Source organism: Vespula pensylvanica, chromosome 3, assembly GCF_014466175.1.
Source record: "Vespula pensylvanica isolate Volc-1 chromosome 3, ASM1446617v1, whole genome shotgun sequence".
Lineage (NCBI taxonomy): Eukaryota > Metazoa > Arthropoda > Insecta > Hymenoptera > Vespidae > Vespula > Vespula pensylvanica.
The window spans coordinates 8,997,748-9,012,468 of NC_057687.1; the positions used below are offsets into that span (position 1 = coordinate 8,997,748).

Sequence of the window (14,721 nt, forward strand, 5' to 3'; positions counted from 1 at the left end):
AATGTTAAAGTCAATTAAACGTTCGTTTGTTTTTGTTAATGTTAAATCTAATCGCGACGATCAGAAGATCAAATTTTAACTGTATTAAAATATTGTATTGAAATTATTTTATATTTAACGTGTGTTACGAACTATGTAATGTTTAAGCGAAGATACTATTGTTTAAATTTAGTTCGTTGTAGTCCGTGTGCATTATACATCGTTTAAATAATTATAAAATTTTTCTAAAATTATATATTATTCTTAAGATCTATTAGTATGAACGATTAACCATTTGTTTTGGTTGCTTATTTTTGCTATAGAATTATCCATCAAAAACTCATTAAAACTTCTCGAAGTATATATCATTTTCGTGAGTTTTGTATGTAAGCATGGCAAAACGTGTTTTCTCGTTTGGAATGGGCCAGAAAATTTGAGCATCGGTTTACGCACACACAAGGAAGCAATCATTTACTTCATGGAAACACAAACACACTCAACCGTTTATATGAAAATCAGTAATGAAGGTAGGAGCTTCTTCTTTTTTGCCGCGAAGTTCAATTGGCGCCACTATACGAAATTTTTTTTCACGAAAAATGAAAACAGCATTTACATCAATAACGAGTCCAAACATAATCGATTGTAATAATCAAAATTCCATTTTGAATATGAAGGTTTAAGTGATTTTTTTTTCAAAGAAAATAAAGATTTTTCAAGAATTGGAAAAAGCAGGATTCTCGCTTGGACCTTCATCTTTAAAATGAAATCTTGTTCATCAAATCGATCAAGGATTAGGCCTAGAATCATTGTTGGTATAAATCATTATAAAAGTAGTGGTGATGAACAGCCTAATGAAAAATAATTTAGGCATCGCATAATTAACTGATAATTATAGTAATTGAGATTAATCGAACATGCGAATTGATTACAGCTGTTGAGAGTACCCTCTGGAGGACATCAATCGAACTAAAATCTGAAATTTCTCATTTTCTTTCGTATTACCTACTATCCTTATTACTGTATTCGATCCTACATCTATAATATTGCATCATTTAAGGCGAACTCTGGTAAGTGAAGTTAGGTTAGTAATGGAATGCTCATAGTTCTGTAGTAGCTAATTTCAGCCTAAGCTCAGTCTCGTCTATATATGTGTGTACCCATTTCGAATACATATTTTGCAATAGGAAGCGACCCTGGAGAAGGGTCTTAATTTGCTTTACTGAGCCGTTTGTGTCATGCTTGTGTGTAAATTATGTTTAGTTTTACGTATATATATATATAAGAAACAATAAAGAGATCTAATTTAAGTGATACTCTATCGCCTACTGTTAACTGAAAAAAATATTAGTTGTGTGCTAAGCAGATCGTTTAAGAGTGTGGTTATTATATTCCAGAAAGACATATGACGGGTCTTAGTAGTTCCTTCGCGAATAGCTTCTATATTGGCAAGATTTAGCCCGATGAAGGTAATTTTATTTGTTTTGCGTGTATTTCGTGATCAATAAAAAAAAATTCTTTGGAAAGAGTTGTACACACATATATATTATACACATGTATATACACACATACATATACTATATCTGCATTTTATATATATGTGTGTGTCTATATATATATATATACACACATAAAATTGAAATGAACATCAAATATTTTGTTTATTTTTTTTTGTTAAGATTTTTTCTTATATCTCGCTTTTGTGACTTTATTTTTCTAATAACTGAATTTAATATATTTATTTTTTCATCCAGGATTCATATTCTCACTTTTATCTATGAGTGATTGGTTAATATACTTTAATGGGTGTTGCTCAATGACAAATCATTAGTCTTTTACTATAGTACAAATCTTACGTAAATATTTTCTTTATAGGAATTTAATTTTTTAAAGTAGTAAAAAGAAATATTTTTATTTTTATACTTGATGTAATATGTTTGTTTAAGTAGAAGATATATTTTGATTTAAAATTTGATTTAAAAATGTTTGTATGTATGCGCGTGCGTGCGTGCATGTGCATCTGCAGCGCGTGCGTGCATGCATGTGTATGTATATATATATATATATATCATTATTTTTAAATATTAAAAATATTTAACAGATAATGTCAGATAATGATGCCACCTTGGATTCAATGGATACCGAGGAAGATATATTTAACCCCCATAGTGATTCTGTTAGGAGAGCTAAGTCATTACGTACTTTACGTTCGCATTCACATAGTACTAGCCCACATATGACTAGGAATAACTTAAGTGTACGACGTAGTACTCGTAATAGAATGCAAACCTACGACAACCTCAATACTAGTTGGATTTTAGGTAAAGAGATTTTAATAAATTTAATTGATAGAATATATTGCTGGCATTTGATATAGTAACATAAATCATAGGCGATCTTTACTCATAAATCATGTTATAGGAACGCAAACGTTGAAAGGATATCCTATGTTTCAACAACATGGATCTTCATCTGATAAAGAAATGGTAGATGAAGTACCTGATCGGAAGCGTGATTCGCGTGATCGTATGCCTCTAAGATCACGTGAAAATCATCCTCCTAACAAAAATTCAAGCAGACATATTAGAGATAGACCTGATCATGATCATCAAAGTAGTAGAGAACTTAGAGGACGATCTGATCGTGATCTTAGAGAAAAGTCGGAACAAGAGAAAGATATTAGAGAACATAAAGATAGACAAGGACGAGAAAAGCCAGATAGAGAACATAAAGATAAATTAGAAACAAGAAGTAAGTCTGAAGTAAGAACATCAAATGAAGAAAAGGATACAAGGTGAACATATTTATTATATCTTTATTATTATTAAGTACTATAAATTAATTTTATACTAAATTTTATATTTTCGAAATTTGTTTAATAGGACAAGTAAATCTAATAGTCCATGTAGGCTTAGAGAAGGACCTGTGACTAGGCTGTGTGGAAATTCTTTAGATAAAACTGTAAAAACAAAAGTAGAACAAGATGAAGCAGAAGATAGCTCGCATGAGAGTGAAAAACAAGAAAATAATGATAATTCTGAGAATGAAGACGTAAGAAATTTTTTTTAATCGATTTTTTTTATATAAATCTATATTTATATTAAATATAATAAAGTGTTATTGGTATTATTAGTATATAATTGTAATAGAACTATTAATATAATATTTATATAGGCATTTATATTCAACATTTAATATGTGCAGGGATATGAAGACATGTATACTCGTATTAAGCGTACTAAAAGAACTACCCAACGACAATTACCAAGGGGTAAGAAGCTTACAGGTCTGGTATCAACTTATTATATTATTCCATGTATCATATTATTACGTATTATATTAGTACGTTGGAAATATAAATCGAAATTATTTTTTCGTCTCTTATAGTTGTAGATAGTGATTTAAGTGAATCATCAGATTCTCCTGGTCCTAGAAAATACAGTTTACGTCAAAAAAAGCCAACTGTAGATAGATTTCAAGCTAATGTTGAGCCAGTTAGACGATCGATAAAAGCTCTCAGGAGTGTGCTTAGCAATTCTATGAGAAGACGAAAGCACAGAAGCAAAAGTACAAGTTCAAGTGATTCTAGTGATTCGGAACCGCAACGATATGATAAAAAGAAAGGGAAAAAAGCAAGGTTAGTTAAACAAATGAAATATAATAAATAAATGCAGTAGCATTAGGATTCCTTTATTATTTCATTATTTAATTCAATAGGCAATCAGCAATACCCCAAGGCGGTCCTCCAGATCGTAAAGCAGATATAAATCCTATTACACTAGATACAAATATTAGGTTCAGTGATGTTGGTGGCTTAGAATCACATATCCACTGCCTTAAAGAAATGGTTGTTTTTCCTATGATGTATCCGGAAGTATTTGAAAGATACCATATCACACCTCCAAAAGGTGTTCTCTTTCATGGCCCACCAGGTAAATTTTTATTCCATTTGAATATACAACACACACATATAATTTGAATATAAATATATGAAATTATTTTGAAACAATTTTGTTGAGAAGTATTATATTAACCACTTTATTACAGGAACTGGAAAAACATTAATAGCTAGAGCATTAGCAAATGAATGTAGTCAGGGTAGTAGAAAAATGGCCTTTTTTATGAGAAAAGGAGCAGATTGTTTATCAAAATGGGTTGGTGAATCAGAACGGCAATTGAGATTGTTGTTTGAGCAGGCTCAACAAATGAAACCGTCCATTATATTTTTCGATGAAATTGATGGTCTTGCACCTGTCAGAAGTACCAAGCAAGATCAAATTCATGCTAGCATCGTATCTACCCTTTTAGCACTTATGGATGGTCTTAGTGACAGAGGAGAGGTAAGATGAAGATATACATACACATAGATACACTTATACTCTCGAATATTTATTTTTTTTGTAATTTTTTTTTTGTAATAAAGGTTATAGTAATTGGCGCAACAAATAGAATAGATGCAATTGATCCTGCATTACGAAGACCTGGTCGTTTTGATCGTGAATTATTCTTTCCTTTGCCTGCAATGAAAGAAAGATTAGAAATTTTAAAGATTCATGTTAATAAATGGGAAAATCCACCAACTGAACAATTGTTAGAAATATTAGCCGAAAAGGCAACTGGTTATTGCGGTTCGGATTTAAGAGCTTTATGTACCGAAGCAGTACTACAAGGATTAAGAAGAACGTATCCACAAATTTACATGACCAGCAATAGATTGCTTTTGGATCCTCGACAAGTAGAAGTATGTTTATTAATAATTTATATAGAAAAATATACATGGTACAAAATAAAAAATATACTTATATGTGTATCTGATTAATATTAATATTATCTAACATATAATTCATGTTTTTTATAGGTGAAAAAACAAGATTTTATGCAGGCTAGTTCTACTCTAATTCCATCATCACAGAGAGTAACTCCTTGTGCAGGTAGAAAATTGCAACCTTTTATGGAGCCTCTATTAGGTCCTCCATTAGAAGAATTGATTGGTTTAGTAAAAGGAATATTTCCTCAAGGTGTCAATCCTGCTATGGCAAAGTAATAAACATTTTTACAAAATACTCTATTTTTAAAAGCACATAGTAATGTTTACATACCTAATAGCAATTATTGCTACATGTGGAAAGTTAATTTAATTTCTATTCAATATTTGTTGATTCCATGAAAATTGATTTATAAATCTCTTTTAGAGTGAAAGTTACTAAAGGAATACATCGTCCAAGGTTATTAGTTTCTGGTGGTAATCTGTCTAAAGGTCAAGGACCTCATTTAGCACAAGCTCTGCTACATCATATGGAACATTTACCAGTACAAACATTAGATGTTAGTACACTTTTTGCAGAGAGTGCACGATCTCCAGAAGAAACCTGTGTGCAGGTCAGTCATTATTTAAATTTATTCCTTGTTATTATAAGAATATAAAAAAAATGTAAATTTAATTATATATATCTTTTTTGTTATTTATAATAGGTGTTTAATGAAGCTACCAGAAATGTACCGTCCATTATTTATATACGTTCGATTGATCAATGGTGGCCATTAGTTCCAGAGACTGTAAAAGCTGTTTTTTTGTGTCGTATTGCAGCGCTTGATACTTCATTGCCTATATTAATTCTTGCAACTAGTGACGAAACATATCAAGATCTTCCTATGCAATTAAAAAATCTTTTCAGTGAACTCCGTGGCGAAGTATATACTTTGAAAATTCCAAATTCGGAACAAAGATCGAAATTTTTCAAACCTATATTTATGATTCAAAGTTTAAAACAACCACAAATTAAAGATAACAAAGTTCAAGTATTAAAGGAACTTCCTTTGGCTCCAGATCCAATGCCAAAGAAGTTATCCGACGAAGAGAAAAAGATGTTGTATGAAAAAGAAGAAGTATCTTTAAGAGAACTTAGGATTTTCTTGAGAGAAATATGTGCCAAACTTGCTAGGAATCGACAGTATGTATTTTATAGTTTTTAATCTATAACTATATTCTAAACATATGTACGTGTGTATGTGTATAAAAACAATATAAAAAAAAAAAAAAAATAATAATATCAAGCGTAATTGCAAGTAGCGCATTTTTTTTTTTTTTTTTACAGATTTTTTATGTTCACCAAACCAGTAGATACCGAAGAAGTACCCGATTATAATATGATAATAAAGCAACCTATGGATTTAGAAACTATGATGACTAAAATTGATATGCATTGTTATCTATGCGCTCGAGATTTTCTGGATGATATTGATCTTATTTGTAGAAATGCATTGGAATATAATCCAGATAGGTTGGTATATGCATATATTATATAGATATATAATTAAAAAATAAAAAATACAATAGTATATTTAACAAATATCTTCTCGTAACTTAAAAGCATACAGTGGGTTTTTAACATCTGTTAATTGTATTCATGTATATATTTAGTGATAAGATAAAATAAAAAATAGATAAGGTGTTTCTTTGTGCTTATTTAAAAAAATAATAATATTATTTGCATATGTCATTGGAGATATCATCATAAATTCGTATTGACATTCATGTTGTATGTTTTCATGTCAGCTTGCGTGATAGGCCCTCCCTTGGGATATTGAAGAGGTAGTTCTTGATTATCCATTGCTGTTGTTGCTCTGTAGTTAAAGTGGTTTTCAATTTATTATAACACGCCTTATATGTTTTCTAATTTTAATATACGCCTATTTTTTGTTTATTTGCCATTCTACAGAGCACTATTGAAGACCACTCACATTAGATATTTTGCTTTTCATTAATTGTATTATATTTTTTGCGATATTGATTGTATGTTAATTATATTACTTGTTCCTTTTCACATAGGGATCCAGCGGATAAATTGATTAGACACCGTGCCTGTTCTCTTCGTGATAATGCATATGCATTGATAAAGGCTGAATTGGATTCTGATTTTGAAGATAAATGTCGTGAAATATCTAAAAATCGTAAAATTATTGAAACCGATCGTAAAAACGAAACGCAAACTAAAGTTGCAAAAACAGAACTTACATTGCCAAATGAGAAAAATGAGAAAAAAGATTCGGAGTTAGTAAACAATACATTGTCTGTGAATGGGAAAAGATTTAGTCATTCCAGAAAACGCAAGATTCCTGCTTGGGCCAGAGGTTACGTAAAGAAGGTGCAAAAGAAAAAGAAAATTAGCTTTGACGATAATATACCTGAAGTAAACAACAAGGTGTGTCTAACTAATGAAACCTCAGTTGGTATAGATCTAGAGAAATTTCAAGAATTTGAAACAGAAGCAAATAGTGTTTTGAATGGTCATGTACCATTATTTGATAACACTGATTCTGAGAATGATTCACAAAATGAAAACTCCAAGGATGTACAATTAAATCACAATGACAATATAGTAGAACAGCGAATTGATGATTTTGAAAATGTGAAAATATGTTTCGTAGAAGATGATAAGAATATTGGAAATGATGTTTCAAGTTCATCATCCAGACGAGAAAGTTTAGATGAATTGTCATTTGCAATTGAGAGTGATTCTAGTCCATCAAAAGTTGATGAAAACGATAAAGTTATTATCGATAAAAATGAACTTGAAACTGCATGGTTGCACACTGTAAAAGTTACAAAGGATTTTCCTGTGGAGGTATTGTGTGACATTTATGTGCAATTAAGTAGGTGTGTAGGAAGATACGCGCATCATTATGATAGAAAATCACTGCCAAAGGTAAATATATACTTTAATATTTATGTACATATATATATATATACATGTATATACAGGGTATTCAACGTTACGTTCGCCATGATTTTTGAAATACTTCCGATAGTATGACAAAAAATATTTAAGCGTTATGGTGAACACCCTATATATATTACAGCATAAAAAGTAGGTCATTTTATTTCATTAAATTTTTATTTATAATAAATTTTCCACGTATGACAGTAATATTTTTTAAATAATAATTTATATAAATGTGTTTATATAATAATTAATATTAAATTTAAAAATATTTTATATATATATATATAAATAAACATATGTTATTCTGTGAATAGGACTTACTCAAGGAACTGGAAAGATTTGAAGAGTACAAGACAAGTTTGTATGAGAAAGCACAACATAATGTTAGTCAACTAAATACACAGTAGAGGATATGTTGTGAATTGATGTAGTTTCACCATAAAAAAGACTTATTATGTACTGGCACTAAAAGTACAGTTAAATATCAAACGAAAATTCAGTGCCGTACATTTTTCAGTTCTTATAACTGCCAAATATAAAATATTTACAAATGATTGTCACTATCGTAATAGTTGAATTAATATGTAATAAGATTCAAAAGAAATGTTTCTTTAATAAGACAAACAAGCTTTATTGTTTGCAAATTGCATTGGCTCTTTGTAAACAGAAGAAACATAAGAAGAAAAAAGCAATAGAACATTGAAGTAAGAACATTTTCCCTAATTTTATAAAAAATAATTCTTTTTATAGCTGACAGTTATTTATATTATTTATTATTATTAGTGACAAATTTACATTCTTTTAGAGTTTTTATTTTTAATTATTTGATATTATATGTATTGATGCGCATTTTTTTTTTATTTTAATGATTATTGATGATAACATTAATTTGGATAAAGTGATACGGAGCGAAGATTTTTTTTTTTAATAATGTGATCAGTTTTTTATACAATACAACAATAATAAGAAAGGAAATAAAAATTTACTAAAATCGTGCAAATCACATGGTTATACAAAGATGATGGTAAATTAGTACATCATGTACTTAAACGAATTTCGCTAATACACGGAATTGTAATGAAACTATTCCATTTAAAGTAGCACTAGTATGTTGTTAAATTGTCGTACAACATATATTACCAAATTATAGAACCATTTAAATTTATATTATTGTATATGCCATTACAGATTACATGCTATAGAGAATATCTAGCTCCGACGAATATATTCCTGATACAATATTAATTTTACAAAGTGGATATAATTGGAAAAACTAGTTGAAAACAAATCATATAGGTAATATTAACATCTTGAAAGAGTTTTCATTAACACATGTCAAAGTAATAAAAAATATTCTCTTAATTTTTTAATCTGCAGATTTTAATGTTTTATATATCTTTTTATATTTAAAGTACATGCAAACGAATTAGACACGAGAAAGGAAATATTTTCCACTTTGTAAAAATGAGAATCCAAATGTATAAGAAAATAGTATAAATACATTCCAGGTAAACAATAATCATATATCGAGGTATTACCGAGGTATTTAAATTTTATATATGTATAATTTATTTATAAGTAAGTGAATTTAATTTCTATTGTATTTATAGATAAAATAGTACATTTTTATTTTTATTAGGTTCATATAGCAAAATTTTAGATAAAACAAATCTTATTGCACAAGATCACAAGAAATTCAATGAAGCGACACGTACATCACACTTTGTTGCTAAAAGTTCAATTTAATTAAGCTTTCATTAAGCTTCTTAAACGCAAATATTATTATTATTATTTGATTTGTATAATCTACAATGCATTTCATGTGATAATTTAACATAGCATAAATCATTTAAAGATTTGATAATTTATGCAAAATATAATTGATATATGCTTAATGAACATAATGTATAATGAAAAAAAAGAAAAAAAAAAAACTGATTATCTGCAGTTTATTTTAACCAAAGTTATCGAATATATAGATTATTAGCTTGTTAACAGTATAAGAGTTAAAAAAATTAAAATTCTTCTAATAATTTTAGAATACTTTGACGTGTGAAAAGGAATATGAAAATGTATAAATATTATAATAACATATGTAATCTTCAATATAAGTTCATATGCTGGTTGTGATCTACATCGTTACTCTGAGATGATAGTTACCAGATAAAATGCGTAAATGTATCAGTCTTAATATATTGTAGCACAGAGAGAGAGAGGGAGTGGGAGAGGGAGAGGAAGAGTTATTCGAATTGGAATATTATTCTACCACTTCTTAGACAAGTCTTTACTGTATTGCGCTATGCTGCTCTGTGCATTTCTAAAGAATCGAAAATGAAACAGACTTGTAAAAAGAAAATTGAATTTTTATATAAAATTCACTTTTAAAAAGCGAAAGAGAAATCCATTAGATTTGATTCCATATGAAAATGTGAATTTATGTTACCATAAAAACTCATTAAGATTCCTCTACAGAATCTTATGTCGTGATTAATTGAAATTAATGCGTACTTTACTTAATGTTTATTAGCAAATAGGCCTTAAAAGACTGAATCTGACAAACAACTTTTCATTTTCTAGCGTTTCTTTTTTTACGATTTGATTGTAGATAAAACGTAATGATTTTATTTGATGGTGATAAATTAATGTAAATATTAATAAATATCGAAATGAATAATTTTTATACACACACACACACACACACACAGATTCTCGTCAAAAATAAAAAACATATGCGTTTATTGACTTTCTTCAAAAGTACATTGAACCTTAATATTTTCTTTATCATTTCTTTTTTTATTGGTTATTAATTATTAAGTGTTTATGTATTTGTGTGTATGTATATATATATATATATATATATATATATATATATAAATACACGAGCACATATATACTTATATTATTTTTTAAAGTATTCGATCTTGGAAAAATTTTGTTAACTCTGTTATGTTACTTCGTAACTCCGATTTTTTTTTTATCGAACATTTCTGTCACTTAATATAAAATTTTTAATAAAAAATAGAGGATTAATTTAATTAAATTTGTCAACACATATATGACAATCTTCAATTCATGAAAAAAATGTACGTATTTATGTGATTTGTTATGTATAAATTTATGGATATATGTAATCAGAATGAAAAGAATATTTCTTTGTAAATCATACATTCTTTTTTTTATTTCACATATATTATTTTCATTATAAACAATATAAATTTGAATTTCTTGTGCTCGTGCAATATAATTTTCTTATAGAAACTATGTACACATATTTTACAATCATTACATAATATCCGAAAGTAAACGATGACAATTGATCTCAGCCAATAATTAACGTGTATAAGAAAATTCGATATAATTAATAATAATTAACAGTCATGTATTAATTGTAAGTAAAACTATATTCATACATATATATTATATATATATATATATATATGTATATGTATATATATATATATAAAAGTATATTATGATTTATTTAAATACTGAAATGCAAACGGATATGCGAAAGCGGGCTTTTGTCACCGCTTGTATTTTAGAATTAGCCTCTATGATATTATCAGTAAAACGTATCCATAAAAAAAAAAAAAAAAAATAAAAAAAAAGAATAATTGACATGATGAACGTAATAGGAAGATAATATCAATTTCTGTCCTAAACATTTTCTTGATTATAATACTATCGAGGTCTATGCTTTATAAAGGAAATAGACGTTTATAAAAAGGGGCTATTTTATGTTAGAAAAATGTATTAAAACATTCATATATGTACGTGCAACGTACAATTCGAATATTAAGTATAATCTTAATATTAAGTAATATCTTGTAATATTACGTATGTCCAACATATATTTTGGTGCTTACAAAATTATACCTGTTCTTGAGTATAAGTATTTGGAGTATTGATATCAAGAATGACAACAGTTTTGTTCTATCAGCTATAACTTTCGAGATAAGGTATAACAATCATCAAAATACTAATTCTCTCGATTAAAATTCAGAATCTTTGATTGTATGAGTTGTTATATTTCTAAATGATTTGAAAACTATTTATACTTGTTGAGTTGGACTTACATCAGATATTTACAATGTGTTCCATTTATGTTTTGAAAAATTATAATTAAAAAAAATATGCATTTTATTATTAAATTATAATTTTGCATATCAGTATCTATGCCAAATTTCCAAAATTATAGCTTATACGATGAAATCAATAATATTTTTGGAATCAACCAAATATAATACTTAAGAATAAGTTTAATTTTTAGAGCATCAGATCAAAACTCTTTTTGTTGGACTATTGCATTTTTTTTTCTTCTTTTTTGCAGTATATATTTTATTTAAAAAGTAAAAAATATCAATATATGAATTCGATAAAACAGTAATTCAGTATAATATTTCAATATGATAACGTGATTTTGGTAATTCATCTATTTTTTCACGTTCGCATTTTAATTATCAAATTCTTTGAATTGTTAACTAATTCGTTAAAGATCTCGTTGTGTATATATATACATATCATATATATGTATATATATATATATATATGTATATATATAAGTATGTATATATATATACACACCTATATTATATAATCACAGTCAAATTTTCAAATAAACGAAAGTCTTATCGAAATTGACAGTATTTCATAACGTAAGGTAATCTATAAAAATCGTGATAAAGACGAAATTAATTAATAAAATAAATAGCTAGCCTCATTTTTAAGTACATACATATATCTCTGATCTAAGTAAATCGGTAAAGGAACGTTGTACTTTCTCTTGCTCAGGTTAATATATATCTCTCTCTAGATTTTAGTCTATATGTATATATATATATATATATATATATATATATATATATATATATATATATATAAAAGAAAAACTAGTTATATATAAGATCCAAGAGAAAAAAGCTCTACTATAACGAGAGAAATAATGTATTAATCTACTTCAGAAAAAGATATGTCATATGGTTGTTATTAAAATAGCGCTTGCTTTTTTCAAAATGATCTATGCAAGTACAAGAGTTTATGCATTTATAATGGATCACAAAAAATATATTGAAATATTTTTAAACTAAAGTAATAACTTCTTTTAGACTGGCAGAATATTTAAAATGTTTCGATAGAAATGAAAAAGTAATATATTATAAGAGGAATATAAAGAATGAAGAAAAATTGTTTTGAGTTATACCAGTGATATATAAAATAGAAAGCAAACTTTTTTTTTTTTGATAATCCATTTTGTTCAATTCGAAAAAAATTATTCCCTTATAACAAAAACTATTCGATTATTTTTGTGACCCATTGTATATAAATATTTATTTGTCGAAACTCTTCCAAGCTGTAATTTACAGTAATAAATCAATGATCACTATTACAAAGTGAACATATTTCGATCGTAAAAATGTGTCAGTCAACGATATATGTTTTTATATAAACAATAAAATAATATAATAATAATAATAATAATAATAATAATAATAATAATAGTAATAATAATAATAATAATAATAATAATAGTAATAATAATAATAATAATAATAATAATAATATCGTTTAAGATAATTTCGAGAATATATTGCGAAAATTTTTATATACATACATACATACGTACAGTTGTATCATCGGCCTCACTCATTCAATTATTTTTAAATATCTTTCACAGTTATATAAAGTACTTACAGTAGAGTCACTCGTATCTAAATACTTATTATCCGAATTCTCATAATATTCGAACGTTTTACTATTTAAACAAAATGTCTTTCAACAAAAGATGCCTTCTTTTGTGACATGTACACATACATATATATTTTCCTCTACTTAATCGAACGAATTCTGATCATAACAGAACAAACAACTTTAAAAATTTTTTTTAACTAAAGAATATGAAATAAAACAATGAGCTCCGGCTCACTACCTCAAAAATGTTATAAATTTTCTAAATAAAACTTTCCTACAACGATAGATTGGCTGTGACGATCACATTGCTTGATCACTCAGATCTCCAGATTTTACACTTTTTGGATTTCTGTATTTGGAGGTATATAAAAGACAAAATCTTTGTTTACATATATCGCAGAGTGTGAAACACAGCTAAAAGAGAGAATAAGAAACATTCTTGCTTTAGTAAATGAAAAGTTTATTGAGAAAGTTTGACTGTCTTAAATTTCAATGGGATATATGTCGCGTCCAAACGGAATTAATTGACGGAATCCATATAGAACATTTCTGTAGCATTCATAAAAACTTGAATGTTTAAAGTTTTTATGTTTTATGATGTTTACTATATTACGATACATCTCGTAGTACGAAGATAAGAGCGTACGGTGTGACAATGGCAACTAATTAAGTGTAAACAAAAGATGTTTAACATCAGAAAAGTGTTTGTTCCTGTTATGCAAACACTTTTGTCTCCTTATTGGTTCAGATATCGGAGACTCTACTGTATTACGTTCAAACTTATATTATTTACAGGGAAAGTGTACGAGCACATAAAATGTGTTCAACACATACTAATACATACGCCGTAAATAATTTACAATAGTTGTACATATACATATGTATATCTTTTTATATATATTTGATTTAAATTTCTAATACTTTCCTGATATAAACAGACAAGGAACCAATGTATATTGCCCCGAGAGCGAACGAAATTCTCGTTCACTATTTACCAAAGAAAATTACATGAGAATTCATCCGACAAAAGAAATTCTTTTACATTTATATAAGTATATATGAATACATACAGGGTGTCCTCCCATATTATATACAAGTGAAAATAAGAAGAACAAACAAATAAATGTTAGACGGAGGATAGTTAAAATAGATTTTATTCTAGAAATATCTCATTTTATCTTTAGTTTTATTATCTGCATGGACTGTTACGTTAATTACGTAATAAACATTATGCTTATACATCAATAAGATAAATATAATCGAGCTTTCTATATTTTTTCATAACACAAAGATCGAATATACTTTATGTTACATTTATATAACATTATCTTTA

The 14,721-nt window shown here is 27.3% G+C and overlaps 1 protein-coding gene across 6 annotated transcripts; it reads left to right on the forward strand.

Annotated features, from left to right (window-relative positions):
• The first annotated feature begins 965 nt into the window (after window positions 1–965).
• LOC122627671 (ATPase family AAA domain-containing protein 2-like) lies at window positions 966–9,219 on the forward strand. Of its 6 annotated transcripts, XR_006326901.1 has the most exons (18): window positions 1,068–1,445; window positions 2,078–2,297; window positions 2,398–2,770; window positions 2,859–3,027; window positions 3,181–3,262; window positions 3,364–3,613; window positions 3,694–3,908; window positions 4,024–4,316; window positions 4,400–4,717; window positions 4,835–5,016; window positions 5,169–5,355; window positions 5,449–5,927; window positions 6,072–6,257; window positions 6,533–6,568; window positions 6,806–7,682; window positions 8,015–8,404; window positions 8,889–8,996; window positions 9,113–9,219. XR_006326901.1 is itself a non-coding variant. In XM_043808988.1 (16 exons), exons 2-16 carry the CDS (start codon window positions 2,081–2,083, stop codon window positions 8,105–8,107), a joined length of 3,957 nt encoding a protein of 1,318 aa, XP_043664923.1. In that variant the 5' UTR covers window positions 966–1,046; window positions 2,078–2,080; the 3' UTR covers window positions 8,108–9,219. The 6 variants fall into 6 exon arrangements, 3 of the variants coding, with proteins under 3 accessions (XP_043664923.1, XP_043664921.1, XP_043664922.1); XR_006326900.1 differs by having other exon boundaries at window positions 8,015–8,996; XR_006326899.1 differs by having other exon boundaries at window positions 8,889–9,219.
• The last annotated feature ends 5,502 nt before the right edge of the window (window positions 9,220–14,721 follow it).

Excerpts from the sequence above, each read along its gene's own strand:
- LOC122627671 (XM_043808986.1), top strand. Across the intron at positions 2,771-2,858 it reads AATGAAGAAAAGGATACAAG|GACAAGTAAATCTAATAGTC; the intron begins GTGAACATATTT and ends TTTGTTTAATAG. Across the intron at positions 4,718-4,834 it reads TGGATCCTCGACAAGTAGAA|GTGAAAAAACAAGATTTTAT; the intron begins GTATGTTTATTA and ends TGTTTTTTATAG.